At 43.8% G+C, this 24,720-nt stretch overlaps 1 protein-coding gene, 1 long non-coding RNA gene and 1 pseudogene across 11 annotated transcripts in view; 1 reads left to right on the top strand and 2 right to left on the bottom strand.

Moving 5' to 3' along the window:
• The window catches only part of MYH10 (myosin heavy chain 10), a 154,099-nt gene that overhangs the window by 105,816 nt on the left and 23,563 nt on the right, over positions 1-24,720 (top strand). For all 10 annotated transcript variants that reach the window (XM_032280316.1, XM_032280319.1, XM_032280315.1 and 7 more), the window contains 11 exons: positions 3,513-3,706; positions 3,799-3,920; positions 6,768-6,837; positions 6,936-7,096; positions 11,617-11,725; positions 11,832-11,963; positions 12,811-13,017; positions 15,487-15,624; positions 17,056-17,179; positions 19,826-19,997; positions 21,381-21,593. In XM_032280316.1, coding sequence (XP_032136207.1) covers positions 3,513-3,706; positions 3,799-3,920; positions 6,768-6,837; positions 6,936-7,096; positions 11,617-11,725; positions 11,832-11,963; positions 12,811-13,017; positions 15,487-15,624; positions 17,056-17,179; positions 19,826-19,997; positions 21,381-21,593 — 1,642 coding nt within the window. The remainder of the gene's footprint in view (positions 1-3,512; positions 3,707-3,798; positions 3,921-6,767; positions 6,838-6,935; positions 7,097-11,616; positions 11,726-11,831; positions 11,964-12,810; positions 13,018-15,486; positions 15,625-17,055; positions 17,180-19,825; positions 19,998-21,380; positions 21,594-24,720) is intronic.
• Positions 7,582-22,866, bottom strand: LOC116553144. Its single transcript, XR_004269651.1, has 4 exons — positions 22,855-22,866; positions 15,878-15,887; positions 12,236-12,239; positions 7,582-7,740 (listed from the first exon to the last, which is right to left on the bottom strand). It is a non-coding gene; the product is annotated as an uncharacterized LOC116553144 (long non-coding RNA).
• On the bottom strand, positions 14,602-14,667 carry LOC116553550 (annotated as a pseudogene).

The raw sequence follows: 24,720 nt of genomic DNA on the forward strand, positions 1-24,720 counted from the left end.
TTTTTTTTTTTTTTTTTTTTTTTTTTTAAAGACCAATCTCGCTCTGTTGCCAAGGCTGGAGTGCAGTGGCACGATCTCGACTCACTGCAACCTCCGTTTCCTGGGTTCAAGCAATTCTCCTGCCTCAGCCTCCTGAGTAGCTGGGACTACAGGTATGTACCACCACGCCCAGCTAATTTTTGTATTTGTTGTACTTTACTTAGTAGAGATGCAGTTTTACCATGTTGGCCAGGCTGGTCTCAAACTCCTAACCTCAGGTGGTGGATCCTCCCACCCCGGACTCCCAAAATGCTAGTATTACAGGCATAAGCCACCACACCCAGCCTCCATATTATTGTTAGCTCCTCCTCCTCTGCTGAGCTCCTTGGGGTTGGTCCTAGGCCCTCATCTCTTTCTGGTCTCGCCTAGGTAGAAGTTGACAACTCCCAGATTTACCTTTCTAGTTCAGACCTCTCTTCCTAGCAGCAGACTGGAATATTCCTCTTGTCATTTGACATCTCTCTTCCATTTCTGGAAGTAAGGTCCCCAGGCATCCCAGACTTACTTAGAGTTTGGGTCTTGTCTTCCCATCCACAAAAACCACTTCCCTCCTTGTCTTCCCCACCAGCCACTCAGTTGCTGAAGCCGGAATCCTAGCAGTTGTTCTTGAAATGCCTCTCTTCCTCACTTTCCATATCGAGTTCATCATAAGAGCAAGTCAATTCTCCCACTAAAAATATCTCTTGAATCTTCCTTCTCCATCCATCTTCATAATCTCACTAGTTCAAGCTGCCCTCATCTCCTAGACTGTGGACTCCTGGAAGGGTCACCTGTCTGGTCTTCCCACTTCCACTTCTCCCCTCCCCCGTCCCCAGGCCATTCTGCAGGCAGCAGCTGATGTGAGCGTCATAAGCCCCTCCTCATACTGGTGCCTCCTCCTTGGTGCTGGCCTTACTTCACTTCTTCCTACCCCTGGCCTTCCACATATCTGTTAGTACTGACTGGAGTGGGTATCTTCCCACAGGATCATTCTTAATCTTTGAGTGTTAAATGCCATTTCCCCGGAGAGATCTCTAACCATTCATTTCTCCTATAGCATCCTGTTCTTTTCTTTGAATGCATTTCTCACTCTTTGTAATTATAAACATAGTTAATGTTTACATCATTTATCCATTGACATATATATATCAAGCATGTTAATGCCAGACAGCATGCTGGGAGGAGGATGCAAGATTGAGTCAAAGCAGACATGCTAGGATTGAACTAAAGGCAGAGGCACCTTTGTAACATCTGGGTGGAGAGTAGAATACAGGTGTTTGGCAGCTGGTTCTGGGTAGTCAGGTATATCTAGTTAGAGTCATAGCTGAGATCACCCGGGTTGGGAATATGGCTTGAGAAAAGCAGAGGGCCAGTGTCAGCACTTGTATCGTGCCTTATTCTAGAAGGGTTGCAGATGAATTGATTTGGGGGTCCCAGGTGAGTGCCATGAGGTACAGGAAAAGCAGAAGAGAAATCAAGTAACATGGGGCTGGAGTAGCTAGAGGTAAGTGGGGTACAGGAGAAGGTGGGGCTCCTAAAAAAGCCAAGAGTGGGGAGTTTTTAGGATGCTGCTGTGACATCACCAGGTAAACGTACCACGGTCAGGAAAAACAAGCACTGGGTGGTGTCTGTCTGTTTAGCAATTGACCAGTCACTGCCTGAGTAGTGTTGGGCAGGAGAGGAAGAGGATGGTCCATAAGCCAGTTGTCTACACACTGGGAAGTTAGTGGCAGAGGATATGGTGTAGCAAGTGTGTGAACTTCTCAAGAAAGAAGCTTGGCTCTAAGAAGAGAAGAGAAGTAGGCAGATACAGGGTCAAGGGAAGATTAGTATTTTATGGGGCATCCAGAAGTGGGTTTGGTGCTGCTTTTTGCTGGGGCAAGTAAAGAGGGAGAGGTTGAATGCACAGAAAGAATGTGGTCTTTGAGGTAGACAGTCTTCAATGCACAAGCAAAAGAGGTAGCTCAGACCCACAGCCTTGAATCTGGTAGCTTTGCTTGGAAGCAGTTGTGGTATAGTGTGCATGCACGGGCCTGGAAATTAAACAGCTTTTACTCGCCCTTCTCTCAGCTTCCATTGAAGACCTGCATAACTTGAGCAGTTAACTTTTACCTCCTGGGGTCATGGTTCTCTTCTGTTAAAAACCTCACTGGAGGCCAGGCACAGTGGCTCACACCTGTAATCCCAGCACTTTGGGAGGCCAAGGCGAGTAGATCATGAGGTCAGGAGCTCGAGACCAGCCTGACCAATATGGTGAAACCCCATCTCTACTAAGAATACAAAAAAATTAGCTAGGTGTGGTGGCACATGCCTGTAATCCCAGCTACTCAGGAGGCTGAAGCAAGGGAATCAAACCGAGAGGCAAAGATTGCAGTGAGCCAAGATTGCGCCACTACACTCCAGCCTGGGTGACAAAGCAAGACTCCGTCTCAAAAAAAAAAAACCTCATCAGAAATTGATAATCAAATGAGATCTTGCACATAAAGCTCTTCACGCAGTATGAGGTCCCCATGTGCTTCTGTCACCAGAAGTAGGACCCATAGCAGTTCCTGGCACACTGAAATGAGGTGTCCGGTAGGATTGAGGAGGGCATTAAAAAGGGCAGTTCAATTGATAATTCTGATTGATTTTAAAGTATTTCAGAAATATGTTTCATTCATTTAACTTTTTCTCAATAAGAGGATATGTACATTATGCACCAAATGTTTTGCTTGTGGCTGCTGCACTGTTTATGATCTCATCATTAGAAGTATTAGGTCTTTGTGGATAATGTAAAAATATCAGTTGCTCTAACAGGGGAATGTCTGACAAGTTTAGCCATCAAACACCTAGGAAGCTTAGGCATTTATTCATTTCAGAAGAGTCCTTCCTATTTTGTGTTCTAGCCCTTTAATAAGTGTCATTCATGTTTTGAGAAGGGAGCTGAAGCTGACACATTGCTAATAATCTGATCCCCTGTAGTCTAATCTTTCTGCATTCATTCCTAAAACTTGAATGACTTTTCTTACTGAAAATCTAATGACTAATAAGAAAATTCTGGTCCCTAGTCCCTGAGCTTACTTATTAAGTGGATTTGTACAATCAGATATTCTTATATATTTTTGTAAGCAATTTCCTATTTGGAGGCCTTTCACAGTATCAGTTTGTATGTATCAATCATGCCAGCCAATGAACTGTCATTTACCAAGTAATTGTCAATGTAACAGGCAGAATGTTATCCAAGACAGTGAATTCCTGAAACTAGTGCAGTGGAAGGCATCTGCTGGTGTGTGTTAGTTTGGAGCTGTCAAAGCACTACAGTATCCTGCCATATAAGTGTGTGGCTGTGAGCTCCCGGCTTGTGCAGTGTGAAATATGCTGACTGCCTTACCTATATGGCATCTCCTGTCATTTGTTCCACAAAGCTTGTGCTGCTGCACTCTCACTGTGTCTTCTCTTTCCCTGCTCACGAGTGAGGTTTGGCTTATATTTGTTTTCTCCTTTCTTCTCACCAGTGGACCGTATTGTGGGTCTGGATCAAGTCACAGGTATGACTGAGACAGCTTTTGGCTCTGCATATAAAACCAAGAAGGGCATGTTTCGTACTGTTGGGCAACTCTACAAAGAATCTCTCACCAAGCTGATGGCAACTCTCCGAAACACCAACCCTAACTTTGTTCGCTGCATCATTCCAAATCACGAGAAGAGGGTATGTGTTGAGCAAAACATATGTTACTATTTATAATCGATCTAGGTCCACTGCCAAAGATTAAACTGTGAAATTATTGTTTGCTTGATTAGGCTGGAAAACTGGATCCACACCTAGTGCTGGATCAGCTTCGCTGTAATGGTGTCCTGGAAGGGATCAGAATCTGTCGCCAGGGGTTCCCCAACAGAATAGTTTTCCAGGAATTCAGACAGAGGTATTCCTAACTTTTTCTTTTTTTGCATATGTTTCAAAGCTCAATATGAATTAAAACAATGATATAAGGAAACCTTTTTCCTTGTTCCCTGCATAGTTTGTTTTCTTACATAGCAAACATATAGTGAGGCACTGGGAAAGGGACAACCCTTGTTACCTTGAATATTGGTAGAAAGATTGAGTGTTTACTTTATAAAAAGGCAGTGTGCTAGGAACTGCTATGGGTGCTGCAAAGAAACATGTTGTGTTTTCAGGGCCCTGCTTTGAGATAAACATAGAAAGCCAAAAGCTTGGCCAGGCGCAGTGGCTCACACCTGTAATCCCAGCACTTTGGGAGGCCAAGGCAGGCAGATCACGAGGTCCGGAGTTCAAGACCAACCTAGCCGATATGGTGAAACATAGTCTCTACTAAAAATACAAAAAAAATTAGCTGGGCATGGTGGTGCGTACCTGTAATCCCAGCGGCTCGGGAGGCTGAGGCAGAAGAATCACTTGAACCCTGGAGGAGGAGGTTGCAGTGAGCTGAAATTGCACCACTGCAGTCCAGCCTGGGCGACAGAGTGCGAGACTCCGTCTCAAAAACGAAAAAAGAAAGCTGAAAGTTTACAGTTTACTCATTCAGACAGTTCTACCTGGTATCAAACATTATATTTTATTATTTATTTATTTATTGAGATGGAGTCTCGCTCTGTTGCCAGGCTAGAGTGCAGTGGCATAATCTCAGCTCACTGCAGCCTCCGCCTCCTGACTTCAAGTGATTCTCCTGCCACGGAATGAGTAGCTGGCATTACGGGCATGTGCCATCATGCATCATGCCTGGCTAATTTTTTGTATTTTTTTTTCCATTTATTTATTTATTTATTTTTGAAATAGAGTCTTGCTCTGTCGCCAGGCTAGAGTGCAGTGACGTGATCTCAGCTCACTGCAACCTCCAACTCCCTGGTTCAAGTGATTCTCCTGCCTCAGCCTCCCAAGTAGCTGGAATTACAGGCATGCCCCACCCTGCCCAGCTAATTTTTTTGTATTTTTAGTAGAGATTGGGTTTCACCATGTTGGCCAGGATGGTCTCGATCGCCTGACCTCATGATCCACCCGCCTGAGCCTCCCAAAATGCTGGGATTACAGGCCAACCATAATTATTTTTAAAATAGATGATTAATGTATGTTCCTTTTAGGAAAATTTAAAAATACAAGAGAAGTAAAAAAGTAAATAAAAATCATCCAGGAGAGATTCCTGAAAACACAATGGGGTACTTCTTTCCATCTTTTCTCAATGACTATATCTATATGTGTGTGTATGTGTAGTTTTTTGTTTTTTGTTTTTTTTTTTGATGTAGTATTTGTGCACACACATGCATGCAATTGCAGTCTTTTAACTAACATAGGGAAAGGAGTGGATTAGAAAGGATTAAGAAAAAATTAAAAGGAAAAGCTCTATCAACATGCAGTGGAAATGGATACAAACATATGATGAAAACAAGTTTGTTTGTTTGTTTGTTTTTGAGGTCTCGCACTGTCGCCCAGGCTGGAGTGCAGTGGCACAATCTTGGCTCACTGGAACCTCTGCCTCCCTGGTTCAAGCAATTATCCTGCCTCAGCCTCCCGAGTAGCTAGGATTACAGGCACCCGCCAACATGCCTGGCTAATTTTTTGTATTTTTAGTAGAGACAGGGTTTCACCGTGTTGGTCAGACTGGTCTCGAACTCATGACCTCAGGTGATCTGCCCACCTCAGCCTCCCAAAGTGCTGGGATTACAGGAATGAGAGAACGAGTTATTTTTAACTTCTATTTGGTAATTTTCTTAAATATTAGTTTGCTTTTTTTCTTCTTTTTTCTGGAAATCAGATTTCAAAGTATGACACCATTTGTTGTTCCAAATGGTGCTGCCAGGTCAAAGAATGATCCTTGTGCCCTTTCTCCCACTGTTTTAGATAGAATCACCTTCAGAAGCTCTCCCAATCCTTGTGTGTTTTCAGGAAAGCCATCATTCTGATCCCATTTTATGATAAAGTCTAGTAGTTTCATTTTTTGTTGTTAGGAGAAAAAGGGAGTATAATTGGCAGCCAAGATACAAAGTTCATTGATGTAGCCAGGATTCATTCTTTAATATAGCCAGTATCTTTTGTTTTTCTGACGGAGATATAGCTCATATACAGTGAGGCACACAGATTTTAAATGTGTAGCTCATGGCTGGGCTCTGTGGCTCATGCCTGTAATCCCAACTCTTAGGGAGGCAGAGGCAGGAGAATAGCTTGAGCCCAGGAGTTCGAGACCTGCCTGGGCAATATAGTGAGACCCCGTTCGCCACAAAAAAGAAAAAGGAAAAAAAAACAAAAGCGTAACTTAAATGTGCGGCTCAGTGAACCCATGTACGCATATATACCCAGACCAACATCATGTCAGATGTTACCCTGATATTTTCTGATGTTCTAAATAGAAGTCTACGAACACAGCTGTTACAGCCCTTTCTGTTATCTGATAAATGCTACAAATTGACAGTGACTTCAAGTACAGAAAGCCAGATTCTCTTTTGCATCTTGAGGATATGAACATTTTGTGGGAAATGAAGAAAAATGTAAGGTTTCTAAAATGCCATGCTTTTGATTCTTCTCTGCCACAACCTCCTAAATCTACTTTTTGACCTGAAAGAACTAACCTCATTTTTACTTATGAGAAATAGAAACTAGATCTACAGGAAACATCAGATTATCACCAGTTCATTTCTTTACTGTTAATTGTACATGTATTACCCAAAATTTTATGGCCTCTTAGGGCAAAACTCACAGTTAGTAGATACAGATTGTTCACAAATTTCTACAAAATACTTCTTGGAATTTTTTCTTACAGATATGAGATCCTAACTCCAAATGCTATTCCTAAAGGTTTTATGGATGGCAAACAGGCCTGTGAACGAATGGTAAGCTTTTCTTGATTTTTTTTTTTTTTTTTTTTGCTTTGTAGACTTAATCCAATCTTTCTTACAGTAAAAAAGTAAATAAACTCTTTCTCTCTTAGATCCGGGCTTTAGAATTGGACCCAAACTTGTATAGAATTGGACAGAGCAAGATATTTTTCAGAGCTGGAGTTCTGGCACACTTAGAGGAAGAAAGAGATTTAAAAATCACCGATATCATTATCTTCTTCCAGGCTGTTTGCAGAGGTTACCTTGCCAGAAAGTAAGTGGGTATTCACGAATTAATTGTTGACTGAGGATGTGCTTGTGCTAAATAAGCATTGTGTTTTGGGCTAGGGATGCAAGAGTGTGTGAGACATAAAATCTGTCCTTATGGAAATTTCTTTATAGTGGCAGAGATAGGTAAACACGTGAACATTCTAAGTTATGGGATGTGTTGCAATAAGAAAACACACAAGGAGACTGGGGATAGCGGCTCACGCCTGCAATCCCAGCACTTTGGGAGGCCAAGGTGGGCAGATCACTTTGAGCTCAGGAGTTCGAGACCAGCCAGGGCAACATGGTGAAACTCCATCTCTACTAAAAACACAAAAATTAGCCAGGCATGGTAGCACACACTGATATTCCCAGCTACTTGCAGGGGCTGAGGCAGGAGGATCTCTTGAACCCGGGAGGTCAAGGCTGCAGTAAGCCAAGATGGTACCCCTGCACCCCAGCCTAGGTGACAAAGTGAGACCCTATCACACACACATACACACACGTGCGTGCGCACACGCACACACGGGGCCAAGACATAAAACAAAGGGGTTCGGGGTCCTGCTTTAGCTCAAGTCCTCAGAGAATGCTTCTCTGAGGCTGAAACCTCAAGGGTAAGAAGACTGGCCCTGTGAAGGGAGGAGAGAGGAGCTACAGCAGCATCCTGGCAAGAGTCTGGCAGCATCTGAGAAGGTGACACTATCCAGTATGGCTGGAGTAGAATGAGTGAGAGCAAACAAGTTAAGAGAAGAGGCTTGAGAATCAGACGCGGGACAGGGGTTAGAAGTGCAGTGAGGGGAAATCTGTATTGTCAAGGCCACATAACTGCGGTGTGCAAAATCCATTGAGACGGGCCAAGAGTAGAACTGGGAGGGCCAGTTGGGAGGTTGTTTTAGTGATTGGGGTAGAAGATGATGGTGCCTGGACCCAAAAAGGTGGTGTTGGAGGATGAGAGAAACGTTGTTAAATTTGAGATCAAATTCAAAGGGCTTAGAACTGATTTGGGGTTAGAAGGTAATACTGGTATTTATTTCTTTCTACTGAACACTTAGGGTTTGGGAGTGAGAGAAGTTGAAAGATGTTAAATACTTTGCCATCCAGACAGTTTTGAGCAAACAGAATCTGAACACCTGGACTGGAAGTTAGTTCTCTGTAATAATGTCCTCCACACATGGGTTGGAAAACAGCTCTGGTTCCTGGGCAGTCTGCTTGCCCAGACGATGGTCAAGAGGGCTTTAAACAGAAGTAGGTAAAGGCAATACTTGTGGTTTTTTTACCTATAAAATAGAATACGGAGTAAAAAGAGTAGTGTGGAAAGTTGAAGACAAATAGATGATATCTTCTGATTGATACTAAGAAATATTTGACAAGAAAGACTGAAAGACGGGTTTTTATACACTAATATTGAGATCCTATATACATGATAAAGTGAGCCTGTTGATATAGCAAAGGCCCTCCTCACTGTGTCCACTGAACTGCAGAATGCCTAAAATCGCCTAAGGAGTGGGCACTGGCAGGTGCCAGGCTAACTTCATAGAGTTAGCAAAAAATTTGACACCTGGCCGGGTGCAGGGGCTCACACCTATAATCCCAACACTTTGGGAGGCTGAGGCGGGTGGATCATGAGGTCAGGAGTTGGAAACCAGCCTGACCAACATGGTGAAACCCCGTCTCTACCAAAAATACAAAAATTAGCCTGGAGTGATGGCATACGCCTGTAATCCCAGCTACTTAGGAGGCTGAGGCAGGAGAATCGCTTGAACCCAGGAGGCAGAGGTTGCCTTGAGCTGAGATTAGCCACTGCACTCCAGCCTGGGAATCAAAGCCAAACTCCACCAAAACAAAACAACAATAACAACTTATGCCAGAAACATGCTACAACTTTCAAAAGTGCAGGAAATGAAGTATATAAATATACTTTGGTGCAGCTTTTTCATTGATCTGCACATTACTTGCAAAGTTTTCAAGGTAGAAAGTTAAAGATATTTCACTTGCATTATTTCATCTTGAGGACTTAAAACTAACAAATCCATGTAATCGTGTGTATAAGCCAGCATACCTTTGTCTTTGCAGCCCCTACCCCTAAATATTTTAGTCACATTGTATATATGGTAGGCTGGGACTTAAAATTAGGATACATCAATAAAAGAAGATAATCTATTCAAAGGAACCAGATTGTACTGTGGAAAAAGGCAGAATAGTGCTTATAATAGTCAAAAAAAAAAAATAGGTATCTGTACAGAAGTCTATGAACTTGAGGTTGAAGCACCCTGGAGGACATTGGGATAAGGATAAAAAGAGACAAGGAGTGTAAGTGATTTTGAACACTTTCAAAGTCTGCTTTCCAAACACGCAGAGATAGGTTGATGTCACAGAGCTGCCTCATGAAAACCTGGAAGACAGTGCCTGACACACAGGCTCAATAAAAATCAGCCGGCCATGGAGGAGGAAACTGGCTGTCTCATTCCACTAAACAAAGTGCCCGGCATGTTTTTGACTTATCATTTGACAGTTTTATCTCCCAGAGAGCCAAGGAGGCAGCTAGGGCAGTAGTTTTTGCTAAGAAGATTGGGTGAAGTTTTACAGCTTTCCTGAAGGCGATTGCAAGAATTGGAAGGTGGTTGCTTAATAGTTTTAAAAGTCATTTTTGGGGCCGGGCGCGGTGGCTCAAGCCTGTAATCCCAGCACTTTGGGAGGCGGAGGCGGGTGGATCACGAGGTCAAGAGATCGAGACCATCCTGGTCAACATGGTGAAACCCTGTCTCTACTAAAAATACAAAAAATCAGCTGAGCATGGTGGCACGTGCCTGTAATCCCAGCTACTCAGGAGGCTGAGGCAGGAGAATTGCCTGAACCCAGGAGGCGGAGGTTGCGGTGAGCCGAGATCGCGCCATTGCACTCCAGCCTGGGTAACATGAGTGAAACTCCGTCTCAAAAAAAAAAAAAAAAAGTCATTTTTGAAACTGTTGTTTTTGTAGTAGAAACTCTTGGAATTAAGACCTGGCCAATCCTGGCCGGGCACGGTGGCTCACCCCTGTAATTCCAGCACTTGGGGAGGCCGAGGCAGGTGGATCACTTGAGGTCAGTTTGAGGCCAGCCTGGCCAACATGGCAAAAACCTATCTCTACTAAAAATACAAAAAAATTAGCAAGGCATGGTGGTGCACGCCTGTAGTCCCAGTTTCTTGGGAGGCTGAGGCACAAGAGGGATGCTGAGGCACAAGAATTGCTTGAGCCCAAGAGGCAGAGGTTGCAGTGAGCCAAGATTGTACCTGCACCCCAGCCTGGACAGCAGAGCGAGACTCTGTCTCAAAAAACAAACAAAAAAAGACCTGGCCAATTATTTTTGGCTGGTAGGAATAAGTTAGAAGTCTTTGTAAGGAGCAAGAATAAAAACAGTTATGAAGCAGTGGGCTCAGGGAAAATTCTAACTAGCAAGGAGGAATTCATTGGCAGTATACGCAGTTGTGGGATTCTTGCAAGGAAATGTAACAGGTAGGTCATTTCTGCTCTAAAACAGCAATTGTGTGTCTTTTCTTAAGACACACCCACTCCTGATACAGCTGTTTGCTGGAGTGAATGAATAATTCAAAATTTTCTTATTTTTTCCGTCACTTTCAATTGCTTCTCTTTCCCAGGAGAGTCCTATAGCTACTTCTGCAAGCCGTTATAAAAGGACTCCAGAGAAATAATCACAGATTATTTCTTAGGAAGTGCCCAGTTGTTAATTTACTCAGCATACACATTCTGAGGAGGCCTGGAGTCTGTCAGTCACTTGGTTGTGTGCTGGGATCAAGCAAGCCATGATCCCTGCTTCTGAGGATCTCAAGAGTCTAGATGGGAGCATAGCCATGTGAGCAGGCTGTCAGAGTGGAGCATCAGCGCTGTTCAAGGGGTCCAGGAGACTCAGGCCATTCTGGTGCTCTGGAATCCAGGGATGGAATGTCCAGTAGTGGGTAGTCCCCAGAGGAGTGCAGCGCACAAGGCACTTGGCTTTGGCTGAGGGAAAGCCACTGAGTTCTGAGTCCAGGAGTCCTTTGTCAAGGTCTGAAATGCAGCTTCATTAGCATGGTAGGGTAGAAAGCTGACTTCCTGCTGGAAGCCAGGAAGTCGGTAACAGGAACATTTGCCTGTGGATCCTGAAAGTTTCATAAGGGGTTGAAAAAGATAAATTGCGGCCTGGCGCCGTGGCTCACGCCTGTAATCCCAGCACTTTGGGAGGCCAAGGCGGGCGGATCATGAGGTCAAGAGATCGAGACCATCCTGGCCAACATGGTGAAACCCCATCTCTACTAAAAATACAAAAATTAGCTGGGCGTGGTGGCTCATGCCTGTAGTCCTAGCTACTCGGGAGGCTGAGGCAGGAGAATCACTTGAACCTGGGAGGCGGAAGTTGCAGTGAGCTGAGATCATGCCACTGCACTCCCGCCTGGCAATTAAAAAAAAAAAAAGAAAATAGACTTATTATGACAACAGCCATTCAAGCACCTTTTTCTTTACTTCATAAGTTTTTCTTATTGTTCTTCAGGGCCTTTGCCAAGAAGCAGCAACAACTAAGTGCCTTAAAGGTTTTGCAGCGGAACTGTGCTGCGTACCTGAAATTACGGCACTGGCAGTGGTGGCGAGTCTTCACAAAGGTGAGCTTGGCTCACTTCTTTCCAGATCCCTTTCAAATAGCAGAGTTTGATCAGTAAAAACCCTTAGGAAAGAGCTGGGATGATAAACTGTTTAATTTTGTCATAGGTGAAGCCTCTTCTACAAGTTACTCGCCAGGAGGAAGAACTTCAGGCCAAAGATGAAGAGCTGTTGAAGGTGAAGGAGAAGCAGACGAAGGTGGAAGGAGAGCTGGAGGAGATGGAACGGAAGCACCAGCAGGTGTGTGCGGTGACCTTGTAACTCACACTTGGCCCTGAATCCCTAGGAGATCCACACTATACCCACCATATCGTCTTATTTTATGTGAGGCCTTTTCAGTCATTTCCAAATTGTATACATTTTGCCAATAGATTTAACAGATACATTCTGCCTTGCATTTTAGATTTATGTAAGTTAAAAGCAACCTTACCTCTTGCATCTTTGCTTTTGTTATTCATGCTGTCAAGCATGTACTTAACACCTGTTTTAGATGAGGCTCCCAGTACTGTCACCTTCCTGTGTCTGTTTATGAGAGGAAATAGAAAAAAAAGGAAAAAAACGAGATGCTTCAGTAGAGGTTACCACCTGTCCTTCTCTAGCAACAGTGGCCTTGAATGTGTGTCCCTCTTCTGAGCAGCTTTCTTCATGGACAAAGCAGCGGCTCAGGAAACGTTTGTTGTCGACAATAATAGAATTATAGTGTTCAAGGCCAGAAATATTAACAATAAAGGCCAAGGATATCACTTCCTACCAGACAGGCATTAGTAATCACCATGAACTTTATTGCATTTGAATTATATTTTCACTCCCCTATTTATCTGTCCATTGTAAATTACCTTCATAGATAAACTGTAATGAATGTAATATGTACTATTCACAGTAACTTGAGACAACAGGAACAACCCAAAACATTTTCATCTAGCTTATTTTTCTATAGACAAAAACATATTTGAAAGTTTGCCCAGTGATGTTATATATTTTTATCTCCCAGTTTCTTTGCTGTCCATTGACCGTTGAAATCACAGTGAATAGATCCTGTGTACATATGTACTAGGGGCAAATCGTAGACATTTTATTATGATTGCAGCTTTTAGAAGAGAAGAATATCCTTGCAGAACAACTACAAGCAGAGACTGAGCTCTTTGCTGAAGCAGAAGAGATGAGGGCAAGACTTGCTGCCAAAAAGCAGGAATTAGAAGAGATTCTACATGACTTGGAGTCTAGGGTTGAAGAAGAAGAAGAAAGAAATCAAATCCTCCAAAATGAAAAGAAAAAAATGCAAGCACACATTCAGGTATCTATAATAATTTTTACTTAGAAGCGTATTTTGGATTTTCAAGTGGATCTGTTGAATAGATAGAAGCTATGTGTATGGATTCTTTTGTCCACAGAAAAGCAAGAGGATTCTGGGTTATGGGAATCCACCTCTAGAAAGGTGACTACCATTTGAAGCACACCTATCATAGATTTTTTTTTGAACATAGGTTTGTCATTTTGAATAGGAATCTTTTTTATGTTCTGAGTGGCCTCTCACAGTTTGCAAAGAGATTCAAAGTCACAAACCTCCCAGGGTCTGTAGCATTCTAAAGAAGACCTAACTTGTTCTTCATGTTGTCAGTGCTTCTGTTGCTAACTCCATTCATTAGATAGACCTCTACTGCATAGTTTGGCTAATAAGAAATGCTGTGTAATAGGAGATGGCCAAGAGTCAGAATCAGAATTTTTAAAAATTACCCCTTTCCTGGTACTTAACTTTCGTATAGAAATACAAGCTGTAATCACAAGGGACAATTTTTTTGGATTCTGATTGAGACAAATGTACTTTGTAAATGGTCTTTATATTATAGATTTACAGCGTGAAGGTTTTACAAATGAAATATGATGTCTGGGATTTAAAATAACCCTGGGGGAGAAGGTAGAAGGTGGAGGCATAGATTAAATGGAATTGACCATGAGTTGATGCTTGTTAAGGCCAAAGTGATGCTTCTGTGTGGGGCTCATTATGCTGATCTATGTGCTTATATGTGTGTTTCAAATTTTTACAATAAAACACTCATTTTTTGCAAGGGTTTCATTCTAAAATTAACAATGAGTCAATTATTTAGCCAAAGTTACTTTGAACATTTCCTTCAAAGGAAATGTTGGCCATGTATTGATTTGTACAACCCTAGTTCTGGCTTTTTGGGGTTTTTTTGTTTTTGTTTTGGGTGTTTTGTTTTGTTTCTGAGATGGAGTCTCGCCCTTTTGCCCAGGCTGGACTGCAATGGCACCATCTCGGCTCACTGCAACCTCTGCCTCCTTGGTGCAAGTGATTCTTCCACCTCAGCCTTCTGAGTACCTGGGATTACAGGCACCTGTTACTACATCCAGCTAATTTTTTTATTTTTTATAGAGATGAGGTTTCACCGTGTTGGCCACCTGGTCTTGAACTCATGACTTCAGGTGATCCACCCAACTTGGCCTCTCAAAGTGTACGCATTACAGGCATGAGCCACTGCACCCAGCCTGGGTTTTTTGTTTTTGTTTATTTTTTTATTTTATTTATTTATTTATTTATTTATTTCGAGACGGAGTTTCACTCTTGTTACCCAGGCTGGAGTGCAATGGCGCGATCTCGGCTCACCGCAACCTCCGCCTCCTGGGTTCAGGCAATTCTCCTGCCTCAGCCTCCCGAGTAGCTGGGATTACAGGCACGCGCCACCATGCCCAGCTAATTTTTTGTATTTTTAGTAGAGACAGGGTTTCACCACGTTGACCAGGATGGTCTCGATCTCTTGACCTCGTGATCCACCCGCCTCGGCCTCCCAAAGTGCTGGGATTACAGGCGTGAGCCACTGCGCCCGGCCTTTTTATTTTTTTTAATTTTTTTGGAGGGGGTGGGAGCTTTCCAGCAAATAAAAACCAGAAAGCCTGCTAGACAAATTCTAAAAGAGCTGTAACACTTTTTTTAAAATTTTTAATTTTTGTGAGTATATATTAAGTGTATGTGTATATATATATATATATGGGGTACATGAGATGTTTTGATACAGGCATGCAGTGTGTAATAATCACATCATATAAAATGGAGTAATCTATGATCCTGTGTAATAGCATGTTTATCATAAATAGTAATGTAGTTTATAATGATCTGCACGTTCTAGTAAAAATAAGTATAAACTATACCCCCGTCCAGTTTGGTGAAGTGCCCTGCTGTGAAAGGTACACTTGAACTGAGACAGCTCATTTCTCACCACCTGTACTATTTAAATTGTTGTTTTCATGTTTTCTTTCTCTCCTCTTTGGCCAAACATGTACATAGTTGAATTCAGCTAAATTAAATACACATTTGATGAGTGCTACTACATTATTCATGTTTGCCTGAGTTGGCATTATTCCAAAATATGAATTTTAATTGCTATATGTTATTCCATTTCACAAATGTGCCAACATTTAATTACCCAGACCTTTTTGTACCATTTTTATATAAATTGCATCTGTGACAATTTCCTAAAATTGCTGGTTTAAAGGAAAGGCCCATTTTCAAAGCTACATTTTGCCATATTGACTTCTAGAAGGATTGAGCCAGTTTGTACTTTAACCTGTAGCAGATACAGATACAAATGTCTATTTCACATAACTGCATTTCATATCTTTTAAAATATCCTTGGCATTTTGAGAAACCAAAAATTAGTGTCTCATTGTAACGCATTCCTGTGCTCTATGAGTGTGTGGTCACATCTCGAGGAAAAAGTGGCGAGACTGACTGTGTGTTCTTCACAAGGACCTGGAAGAGCAGCTGGACGAGGAAGAAGGGGCTCGGCAAAAGCTGCAGCTGGAGAAGGTGACAGCCGAGGCCAAGATCAAGAAGATGGAAGAGGAGATTCTGCTTCTCGAGGACCAGAATTCCAAGTTTATCAAAGTAAGAGATTGTCCCCACAAAAAGCCAGTTTTAGTTACAGAAAATATTTACATAATATTATGCTGATACACTCACTGAAAGTGACCTCAAACAGAAAATTCTCAAGATTTTGGGTTCATTTACTGAATTTTTCTGTCAGTCTCTACTTGTATAGATTTCTAAAGATGCAGGCACCACTGAATTTTTTAAACCTACCAGATATCCTGATAATCTTTTAGACTTGTAACGAGTGCATTTTGTGCACAGCGGTCACTCAGTGATGACTTATTTCCATCTGTGCAAGCATTAATTCATCCACCATCGGCTGTGGGACTCCGAATGCAAGGCACCTGGGCCAAGCTCCTGGGTGGGCACTGAGACACACCTGTAAGCCTTCCCGCCCTTTTGGAGTACAGTCATGCATTGTTTAACGATGAGGACACGATCTGGGAAATGCATCGTGAAGTTATTTTACTCTTGTACAAACAGAGTGTACTGACACAAACCTAGATGATAGAGCCTGCTTATACATCCAGGCTGTACAGTGTGGCCGATTGCTTCTAGGCCGCAAACCTGTACTGCATGTTACTGTCCTGAATCCTGTAGGCAGTTAGAACACAGTGCTAATAAGTACTTGTGTATCTAAACATATCTAAACAAAAGTACAATAAAAATATGATAGAAAAGGTACAGTTAAAATTATAGGAAAGATTAAAAATGGCACAGTTCAGCCGGGCGCAATGACTCATGCCTGTAATTCCGGCACTTTGGGAGGCCAAGGCGGGTGGATCACCTAAGGTCAGGAGTTCAAGACCAGCCTGACCAACATGGAGAAACCCCATCTCTACTAAAAATGCAAAGTTAGCTGGACATGGTGGTGCATGCCTGTAATCCCAGCTATTCGGGAGGCTGAGGCAGGAGAATCAGTTGAACCCGAGAGATAGAGGTGTGGTGAGCCAAGATCACACCATTGCACTCCAGCCTGAGCAACAAGAGCAAAACTCTGTCTCAAAAAAAAAACAAAGGCACACCTCTGTAGGGCACTCACCATGAATGGAGCTTGCAGGACTGGACGTTGCTCTGGCTAAGTCAGTGAGTGAACGGTGAGTAAGGCCTAGGGCACTGCTGTACATGACTGCAGACTTTATAAACATGGTACACTGAGGCTGCAGTACATTTAATTTAACAATAGAGTCATTTCACTACAGTGTTACAACAGCTCTGATGAATTTTTCAGCTCCATTATCATCTTACAAGACCACTGTCATGTATGTGGTTCTCATTGTCCAGAACATCGTTATGCAGTGCATGACTGTGTGGTCTTCTGGGGGAGGCAGGGCTGTTATTACTTATTTTCTCTCAAGTCAAAGACAGTTGACCTTTATGAGGAATACAGAACCCAGGTGGTTATTTCGAATGGCTTTTCTGAAGCCGTCAATCTTTCCTCTCCAGGAAAAGAAACTCATGGAAGATCGCATTGCTGAGTGTTCCTCTCAGCTGGCTGAAGAGGAAGAAAAGGCAAAAAACTTGGCCAAAATCAGGAATAAGCAAGAAGTGATGATCTCAGATTTAGAAGGTTGGTGTTTGGGGCTAGAGAAATTTAGGACCAGGACATGTGAGTGTTATGTTTAGCTTTTACTGTAATCAGAACATGCAAAAATAAAAACATACATGATGATTACTAATAATAAGGATCATCAGTTTGGGTTGACTTATTAAAATAGGTCTCTTGGCCGGGTGCAGTGTCTCAGGCCTGTAATCCCAACACTTTGGGAGACTGAGGCAGGAGGTTTGCATGAGGCCAGGAGTTTAAGACCAGCCTGGGCAACATAGTGAGATCCCCATCTCTACAGAAAATTTAAAAATTGGCCGGGCACGGTGGCTCACGCCTATAATCCCAGCACTTTGGGAGGCCGAGGCGGGTGGATCACGAGGTCAAGAGATCGAGACCATCCTGATCAACATGGTGAAACCCTGTCTCTACTAAAAATACAAAAATTGGCTGGGCATGGTGGTGCACGCCTGTGGTCCCAGCTGCTTGGGAGGCTGAGGCAGGAGAATTGCTTGAGCCTGAGAAGCAGAGGTTGTAGTGAGCCAGGATCACGCCACTGCACTCCAGCCTGGGTAACAAGAGCGAAACTCCGTCTCAAAAAAAAGAAAAAAAATTAGCCTGACATAGTGGTGCACCAGCTTCCAAGTAGCTGGGGCACTCACTACAGTGTTATGATAGCTATGATGAATTTTTCAGCTCCATTATCATCTTATGATAATGCCTCAAATAGCTGGGGCTACTTGGAAGCTGAGGCAGCAGGACTGCTTGTGCCAGGGGGCTCACTATAGTGAACCGTGATGGTGCCACTGCACTCTAACCTGGGTAACACAGCGAGATCCTGTCTTTAAAAAATAATAAAAAGGGCTCTTATATTTTATTTTGTATTGACTTTTTTTTTTTTTTTTTTTTTTTTGAGATGGAGTTTCCCTCTTTTGTTGCCCAGGCTGGAGTGCAATGGCATAATCCCGGCTCACTGCAACCTCCACCTCCCAGGTTCAAATGATTCTCTTGCCTCAGCCTCCCAAGTAGCTGGGGTTACAGGCATGCACCACCACACCTGACTAATTTTGTATTTTTAGTAGAGATGGGGTTTCACCATATTGGTCAGGCTGTTCTCAAACTGTTAACCTGAGGTGATCCGCCCACCTTGGCCTCTCAAAGTGTTGGAATTACAGGCATGAGCCACCACACCTGGCCTTTTTTAACTTTGGTGCTACGGTAAAAGATACTGCCCTGTGGTGGGCATAGTTGGGATTAAATCATTTGGGTCCTACAGACCACTGGACTTTGTGTTTAATCTAAGCTGCATTAAAGTGCCCAGATTTCACCTGACAAAGGGACTGGCCAGTGACATAAATGCTAGCAGGTACAGAGAAGACACTGCTGTGGGCCACAGTGTAATGTCAGGACATTACAGTTTCTGCAAAAGAAATAAGAAAAGAGGATGGAAGTTGGAAAGAGCAGCTAGACTGGTATCGTCACCAGAGGGAGGGAGCTCTGTGCAGGCACCTGCAGGCAGGTGCCCACTCTTTCTTAATGTGTGCTTTTATGATAGGAAGAAGACAGGGTTGGCTTCTTAAAAATATTTGGGATTTTGGCCGGGTGCAGTGGCTCATGCCTGTAATCCCAGCACTTTGGGAGGATGAGGTAGGAGGATCATGAGGTCAAGAGATCGAGACTATCCTGGCCAACATGGTGAAACCCTGTTTCTACTAAAAATACAAAAATTAGCTGGGTGTAGTGGTGTGCACCTGTAGTCCTAGCTATTTGGGAGGCTGAGACAGGAGAATCGCTTAAACCCGGGAGGCAGAGGTTGCAGTGAGCCGAGATCACGCTGCTGTACTCCAGCCAGGTGACAGAATAAGACTCCATCTCAAAAAAAAAAATTTGGGGGGTTTTGTTTGTTTGTTTTAGTGTAAGTTAAAGAGGAAATGCCAGTATGAAATTACTTTCGTAAACCATTTGTACTAGTATATGGTTTTTCTGCTGAGGAAGTACCCATAAGCATATGTGCTGTTTTTCTTACCTGTTTGATCAGCCTGTGACACTCTGCCTCATCCTCTCAGCAAATTGGTTCCTGCTGGAGAAGACAAAAGCATGCAGGTCATTGTGAGGAAATAAATCATTCAGTGAAATAGATCACCAGGGCTAATTGAGGGATCACTGCAGAATTTTAGAGGGGAGGGTGGAAAAGATGTCTGCCCTCTCTGTCCACTCTTCTGTCTTCTCTCTCCCAGTACTTGAGGATGGCAGTTTTCTTGGTTCAGACCAGGGGTTCCGATGAAAAACGGGGTGACAGGCAGCTGTGACTCTTGCCCCAGCACATGCTGAGACACTTTGCAAACCTGGGCCCAGTGATGGGTTTGACATGAGAAGATTCCAGATCCCTTCAGCTCTCACAGTGTGGTCTCACCTCCCATGAAAGTACATTCTTAGGACACTCAATTCCTTCCCTAAAATTCCTTCCCTACACAGATTTATCTCCGCTTCAGATCTTGGTGGGTTTGAAATAACTGAGCCATTGACATCAGGGCATGACCATGTCATCAGGGCAGTGACATGCTTTTGAATAAAATGGCTTATTTTCAACTTTGATCAGTTTAAATTTCAGTTTATTCATGTGTTGAGTCGCTCAGTGTGTTGAAGAGCTTCTTATATCTTGCCTTAAAGAACGTTTAAAGAAGGAAGAAAAGACTCGTCAGGAATTGGAAAAGGCCAAAAGAAAACTCGACGGGGAGACGACTGACCTGCAGGACCAGATCGCCGAGTTGCAGGCGCAGATTGATGAGCTCAAACTACAGCTGGCCAAGAAGGAGGAGGAGCTGCAGGGCGCGCTGGCCAGGTCTGCGGCCACAGCTGTGTTGCGCAGGACCCCGTGGGGCTGAGTTTCAGCAGACTTCATTATATTTGGGAGCATCCAAAAACCCTGGGAGAGTGAGATGGGGTTTACTTGCTGTTGGGTGTGACCTGTGAAAGTGAAAAGCCCAGGAGTATAGAATTTGTGTCAGGGCAGCAAGAAAGTCTCATAAACCAGCCAGTATTTATACTTTAAAAAAATGACTGTATTATGAAACCCTTGGAAATTCACACCAGAACAAATTATTTCACTATAACAAATGTTTTGGTCTCTGCATTACAGATTAACTGTGGTATGTTTTATTTATTTATTTATTTTTGAAGACAGAGTCTTGCTCTGTCATCCAGGCTGGAGTGCAGTGGGGCAATCTCGGCTCACTGCAGCCTCCACCTCCCGGGTTCAAGCAACTCTCATGCCTCAGCCTCCCGACTAGCTGAGATTACAGGTATGCACCATTATACCCGGCTAATTTTTATATTTTTAGTAGAGATGGGGTTTCACCATGTTGGTCAAGCTGGTCTCAAACTCCTGACCACAAGTGACCCACTCACCTCAGCCTCCCAAAGTGCTGAGATTACAGGTGTGAGCCACATGCCTGACCTATAGTATGTTTTAGAACTTGAAGGGAAATCGCTTTTCAGAAATTGCATTTCTCCACTGATAGCATGATTCAATAATCGGTTCCAAACCATTCAGTTTAGAATGTAAATCAGATATATTTATATCTAATGTTTCATTTCTTTATAAAGAATAACTATTTGGCTACATGGTTGTACTACTTGGAGTTTGTAATGTGTTACAATCAAAATCTTTCAAGAAAAATCTCCCTCACTTCAAACATCCCAACTATTTCCAATCAGGAAATTCTACCAACATTTTAAACCACAGACATAAGCAAAAAGATGCCCTATGGAAGAGAGGCACATGAGGGGTAAGGATGAGAGCCTCTTTCTTCCACTGTGTTCTTTGAGCATCTCTGGTTTGGCTGGGTTCTGGTGTGATGGATGAGGTCTCCCCTTCATAGTTATAAGCAGATTTCTAACTATAACAGCATTTGACTTCAGAGAAAATATTTTAGTATTCTAAGGCGTAAAGTAAGAGTGTCCTACCTTTTAATGGAGAAGGATGGTTGTTTGGAAAGGGGGCTGGGCTGGAATCTAGTTCTGGCTCTGCCACCAGTAGCTTTGGGGCCTTCAGAAAGTCTTCCAGCTGAGGTGCTGAGCATCTGCACCAGTCTCAGGCCCCAGGAAGAGAGGGATGTGAGACTGGGGTCTCCTCATGGTGAAGTGCTCAGGGGCTGGCTCGCCTGAGAAACAGGCCATCCACGTGCCCATCTCTGAGTGCCTCTCGTGCTGGGTGTTTTAACAGAGGTGACGATGAGACACTCCATAAGAACAATGCGCTCAAAGTTGTGCGAGAGCTACAAGCCCAAATCGCTGAACTTCAGGAAGACTTCGAATCCGAGAAGGCTTCACGGAACAAGGCAGAAAAGCAGAAAAGGGACTTGAGTGAGGAGCTGGAAGCTCTGAAAACAGAGCTGGAGGATACACTGGACACCACGGCAGCCCAGCAGGAGCTACGGTGAGTGCAGGAGAGGGAGCAGGGCCCGGGCCCCCACCCACCTCCCCGAGCCCACGCAGAGGTGCCTGGGTGTGCTTGCTGTCTTTGGGAGGCATTGTGTTTTTCCTCATGATGACAGGTGGAATGGTGATTAAATAGTAATGGTTAGAAACAGTCCAGCCTGTGGGTAGAAACACCTGTGCAGGTATGGGTGGGTGGACCAGCAGACTGAGGGACACTGAGTGAGATGGGTGTGATCAGAAAAGCCGTGGCCAGTGATGGATGTCTAGGGAGAGACAGGGACAACTACACAGAGTGGGGCACGGTGAAAAGAGATTTATAGATAGCGATAGATAGGACCAGAGGGAGAGAGCGGTAAACACAGGAATAGGAGGAGATACCCAGGAGGCCAGCCATGTGCTGGCAGTGCCAGGTGGTGTGAACAGTGTAGGTAACCAGCTGAAAAGGGAAGGGTGCCTTCATGGGTGAAAAGAAGGCTGGCGCAGGCACTGGGACAGAGGTAGAGGTAGAGGCAGATGCAGTGTCACGTGCCAGCAGCCCAGGCCAGCATGAAAGGTGATAAGCATAGGTGAACATGGCTAGAGAAGGCTCCTGGGTAGAAAGCTGCAGCGTGGCAGCCCAGGAGTCACAGGAGAGTGTAGCAGTGAGCCAGCACGCAAGCCTGGAGGCGCTGGCCTGCGCCTCCCACAGACTCAGGTGTCATCACTGTGGAGAGCATTGTGGGGGTGTGCCAGCTTGCTGTCTTAGCAGATGCCATCTGCTCCCTCCAAGAGTCACACTGCCTGGAGCCTCAGGGCCACCCCGGGAGTCCCAGCCAGAAGGGAACCCTCGCTGCCTTGGCTGGCTGCAGGCACACCTGCTGGCTCTTCCAGGGTGTGAATGATGGAAAGAATAGCCCATCACCCTGGGGAGTTGCTGGGGTCTGAAATAAAACAAGAAAGACAGAAGGATTGTTTATGAACACAAGTGTGACCAGAGAGGCAGAAAATGACCCAGAGCAAGCAGGAGGGAAATGTGTTGTGGTGAAAACCAGTGCAGTTCCCCGGAGGACAAGGATGTCATCAGCTGTGTCCACCCAGCAGCTGGAAACCTGGGCACTTGGTCATGGAAAGAATGACATCTTGGTGTCTACAGGGCAGGCCGGCTCGGTAGAGCAGTGAGACTGAGGTCAGATGTTGAGTGTGAGGAGGTTCTCAGTGGTGGAATACGGAGGCGGTGAGCCTTGTAATATTTGTCCATGGTCTTTGCCATGAATATGTACAACTACAGCAGCCGCAGAGGTTGGTTGGTTGGTTTTTGTCTTCATCTTTTTCCTAGAGGGAGGAAAAAGCCCCTCTGAGCCAGACATGGTTCAAGGATTCCTGCCCCACTCTAGCAGAGTCACTGTTGTTAGTAGTTTAAGTCCTGGCCTTCTCTTTGAAATATCTTTTTTAAAATCTAGAAACCACTGAACTAGACTTTGCTGAACACTCCCAGCTGGGCTTTAGACTGCAGTAGAAAAAAAGGTTCTGATCATTTTTCCCATCCAACCCTTGCAAAAAAATTAATGTGCATATTTATTAAAACCATGTGTGTGCTCAGCTGTAGCACTCATTGATTCTGTTTTGCCTACAGCTCAAATGTGTACTCCATTCTTGCTAAGAACCTTTAGAGAACACAACCACCCTCCCTGCCTGGGCCCTGGTTCTTCCCGTGATTAGTATAAAGTAATAGTCCTCTGTAAATCATATACTCTTCCACAGACTCACTGGCATTTTAACTCTTTTGAGGACTTTTGATGAAAGACTAAAAGAAATTGGGTTATTCAGCCTGCAGGAGAGAAGGTAAAGGTTTCCTTTGACTATTAAATTCACGTAGGGAATAGGAACAGAATAATTTTCCCAAAAGACAATGAGCTGATAGTTGGAGAGATTCCCCTGGAGTCTGATCAGTGAAGCACTGGCCACTAGAGTAAACTGAAATAATCTTGATGGGAGCCTTGCAGAGGACAGGACCAGCAGCACACGTCTTTGACCTCTGGCTGAGCCAGTGGAACCTGGGGCTGAGCTAGGCTAGACCACAAAGAATCCTCAGTGATTCCTTCTGGCTGGGCTACATGTGACCATAGAGTTGGCAGTTGCCAGGCCCTGTTCTCTTGGCACTGGGATCTCTTAGCCAGCCCCTGTGTCTCATGACTCCAGAAGAGAGGAAAAGAGAGGGGAAGAGAGAGAAAATGTGTCCACATGGGAATCAGTGTGTGAATCACTGTTCTAAGTTGTGACATGTTTTAAAGTATAGAGCAAGTTTGCTAGTGATATGCTTCAGGATTATTGTGAGGTTGTAGCTAATTCTACTTTGCTAATATAGGTCTTAGCAGGAGTGCCGTTTACCTGACTGGCTTCAGTCTTCATCAAGTGTGTGCTTAAACGCAGTGCTCAGATTAACAAATTTAGAGTGACTCCCCGTGGGGAGTAAGATCTCTTCTAGACAGTGAATAACTCACATTATTCAAGTTTCCCTGTATCTATTACAGCAAATTTTAAAAATGTTAGAAAGTCATGGAAAAATATTTAATGCTAATGTGATCTTCATACCATAGAGTGCAGGTTAGATAACCTCAGTTTGCATCAGAACGTTCAAGTTCTATGGCCATGGACCTGCTGCGTTCTCATATCAAACATCAGAGACCCTTTCTGAATCCTTTGAGCTGCCTTCTAATTTTCCTGCCTCTCCAAAAGATAATGCCCTCCTCCCCAAACTTAATCCGTTTTCTAGTAGAGTTTTGGGAGAATGTTAGTTAATTGTGGCTTCTTCACATGAATGCTAAAAGTCTTGCTTTTTACAGCACAAGGTGCTGATTCATTTGGCCTTTGCCACCCCTTCACTTTTGAAAATCTCTAAGAGATTACCTTTTTCCAGTTGTATTCAAGTCTGTTGGGGCTGTAGCAGGCAGTTTGGCATCTTATGTTAACCAATTCCTGACCTCCAGTGAAACCAGACTGTCCAGAACAATTTGAAGACCCCTAGAGATGTCATCCTGGGTCTTGATAAGTCAGATATGGCATAGAAGTTGCACTGCTTTTTCTTTTTTAAAAGATAGGGTCTCACTGCCCAGGCTGGCGTGCAGTGATGTAATCATAGATCATTG

The sequence above is a fragment of the Sapajus apella genome, unplaced genomic scaffold, assembly GCF_009761245.1.
Source record: "Sapajus apella isolate SASKATOON/1434 unplaced genomic scaffold, GSC_monkey_1.0 scaffold12, whole genome shotgun sequence".
NCBI lineage: Eukaryota > Metazoa > Chordata > Mammalia > Primates > Cebidae > Sapajus > Sapajus apella.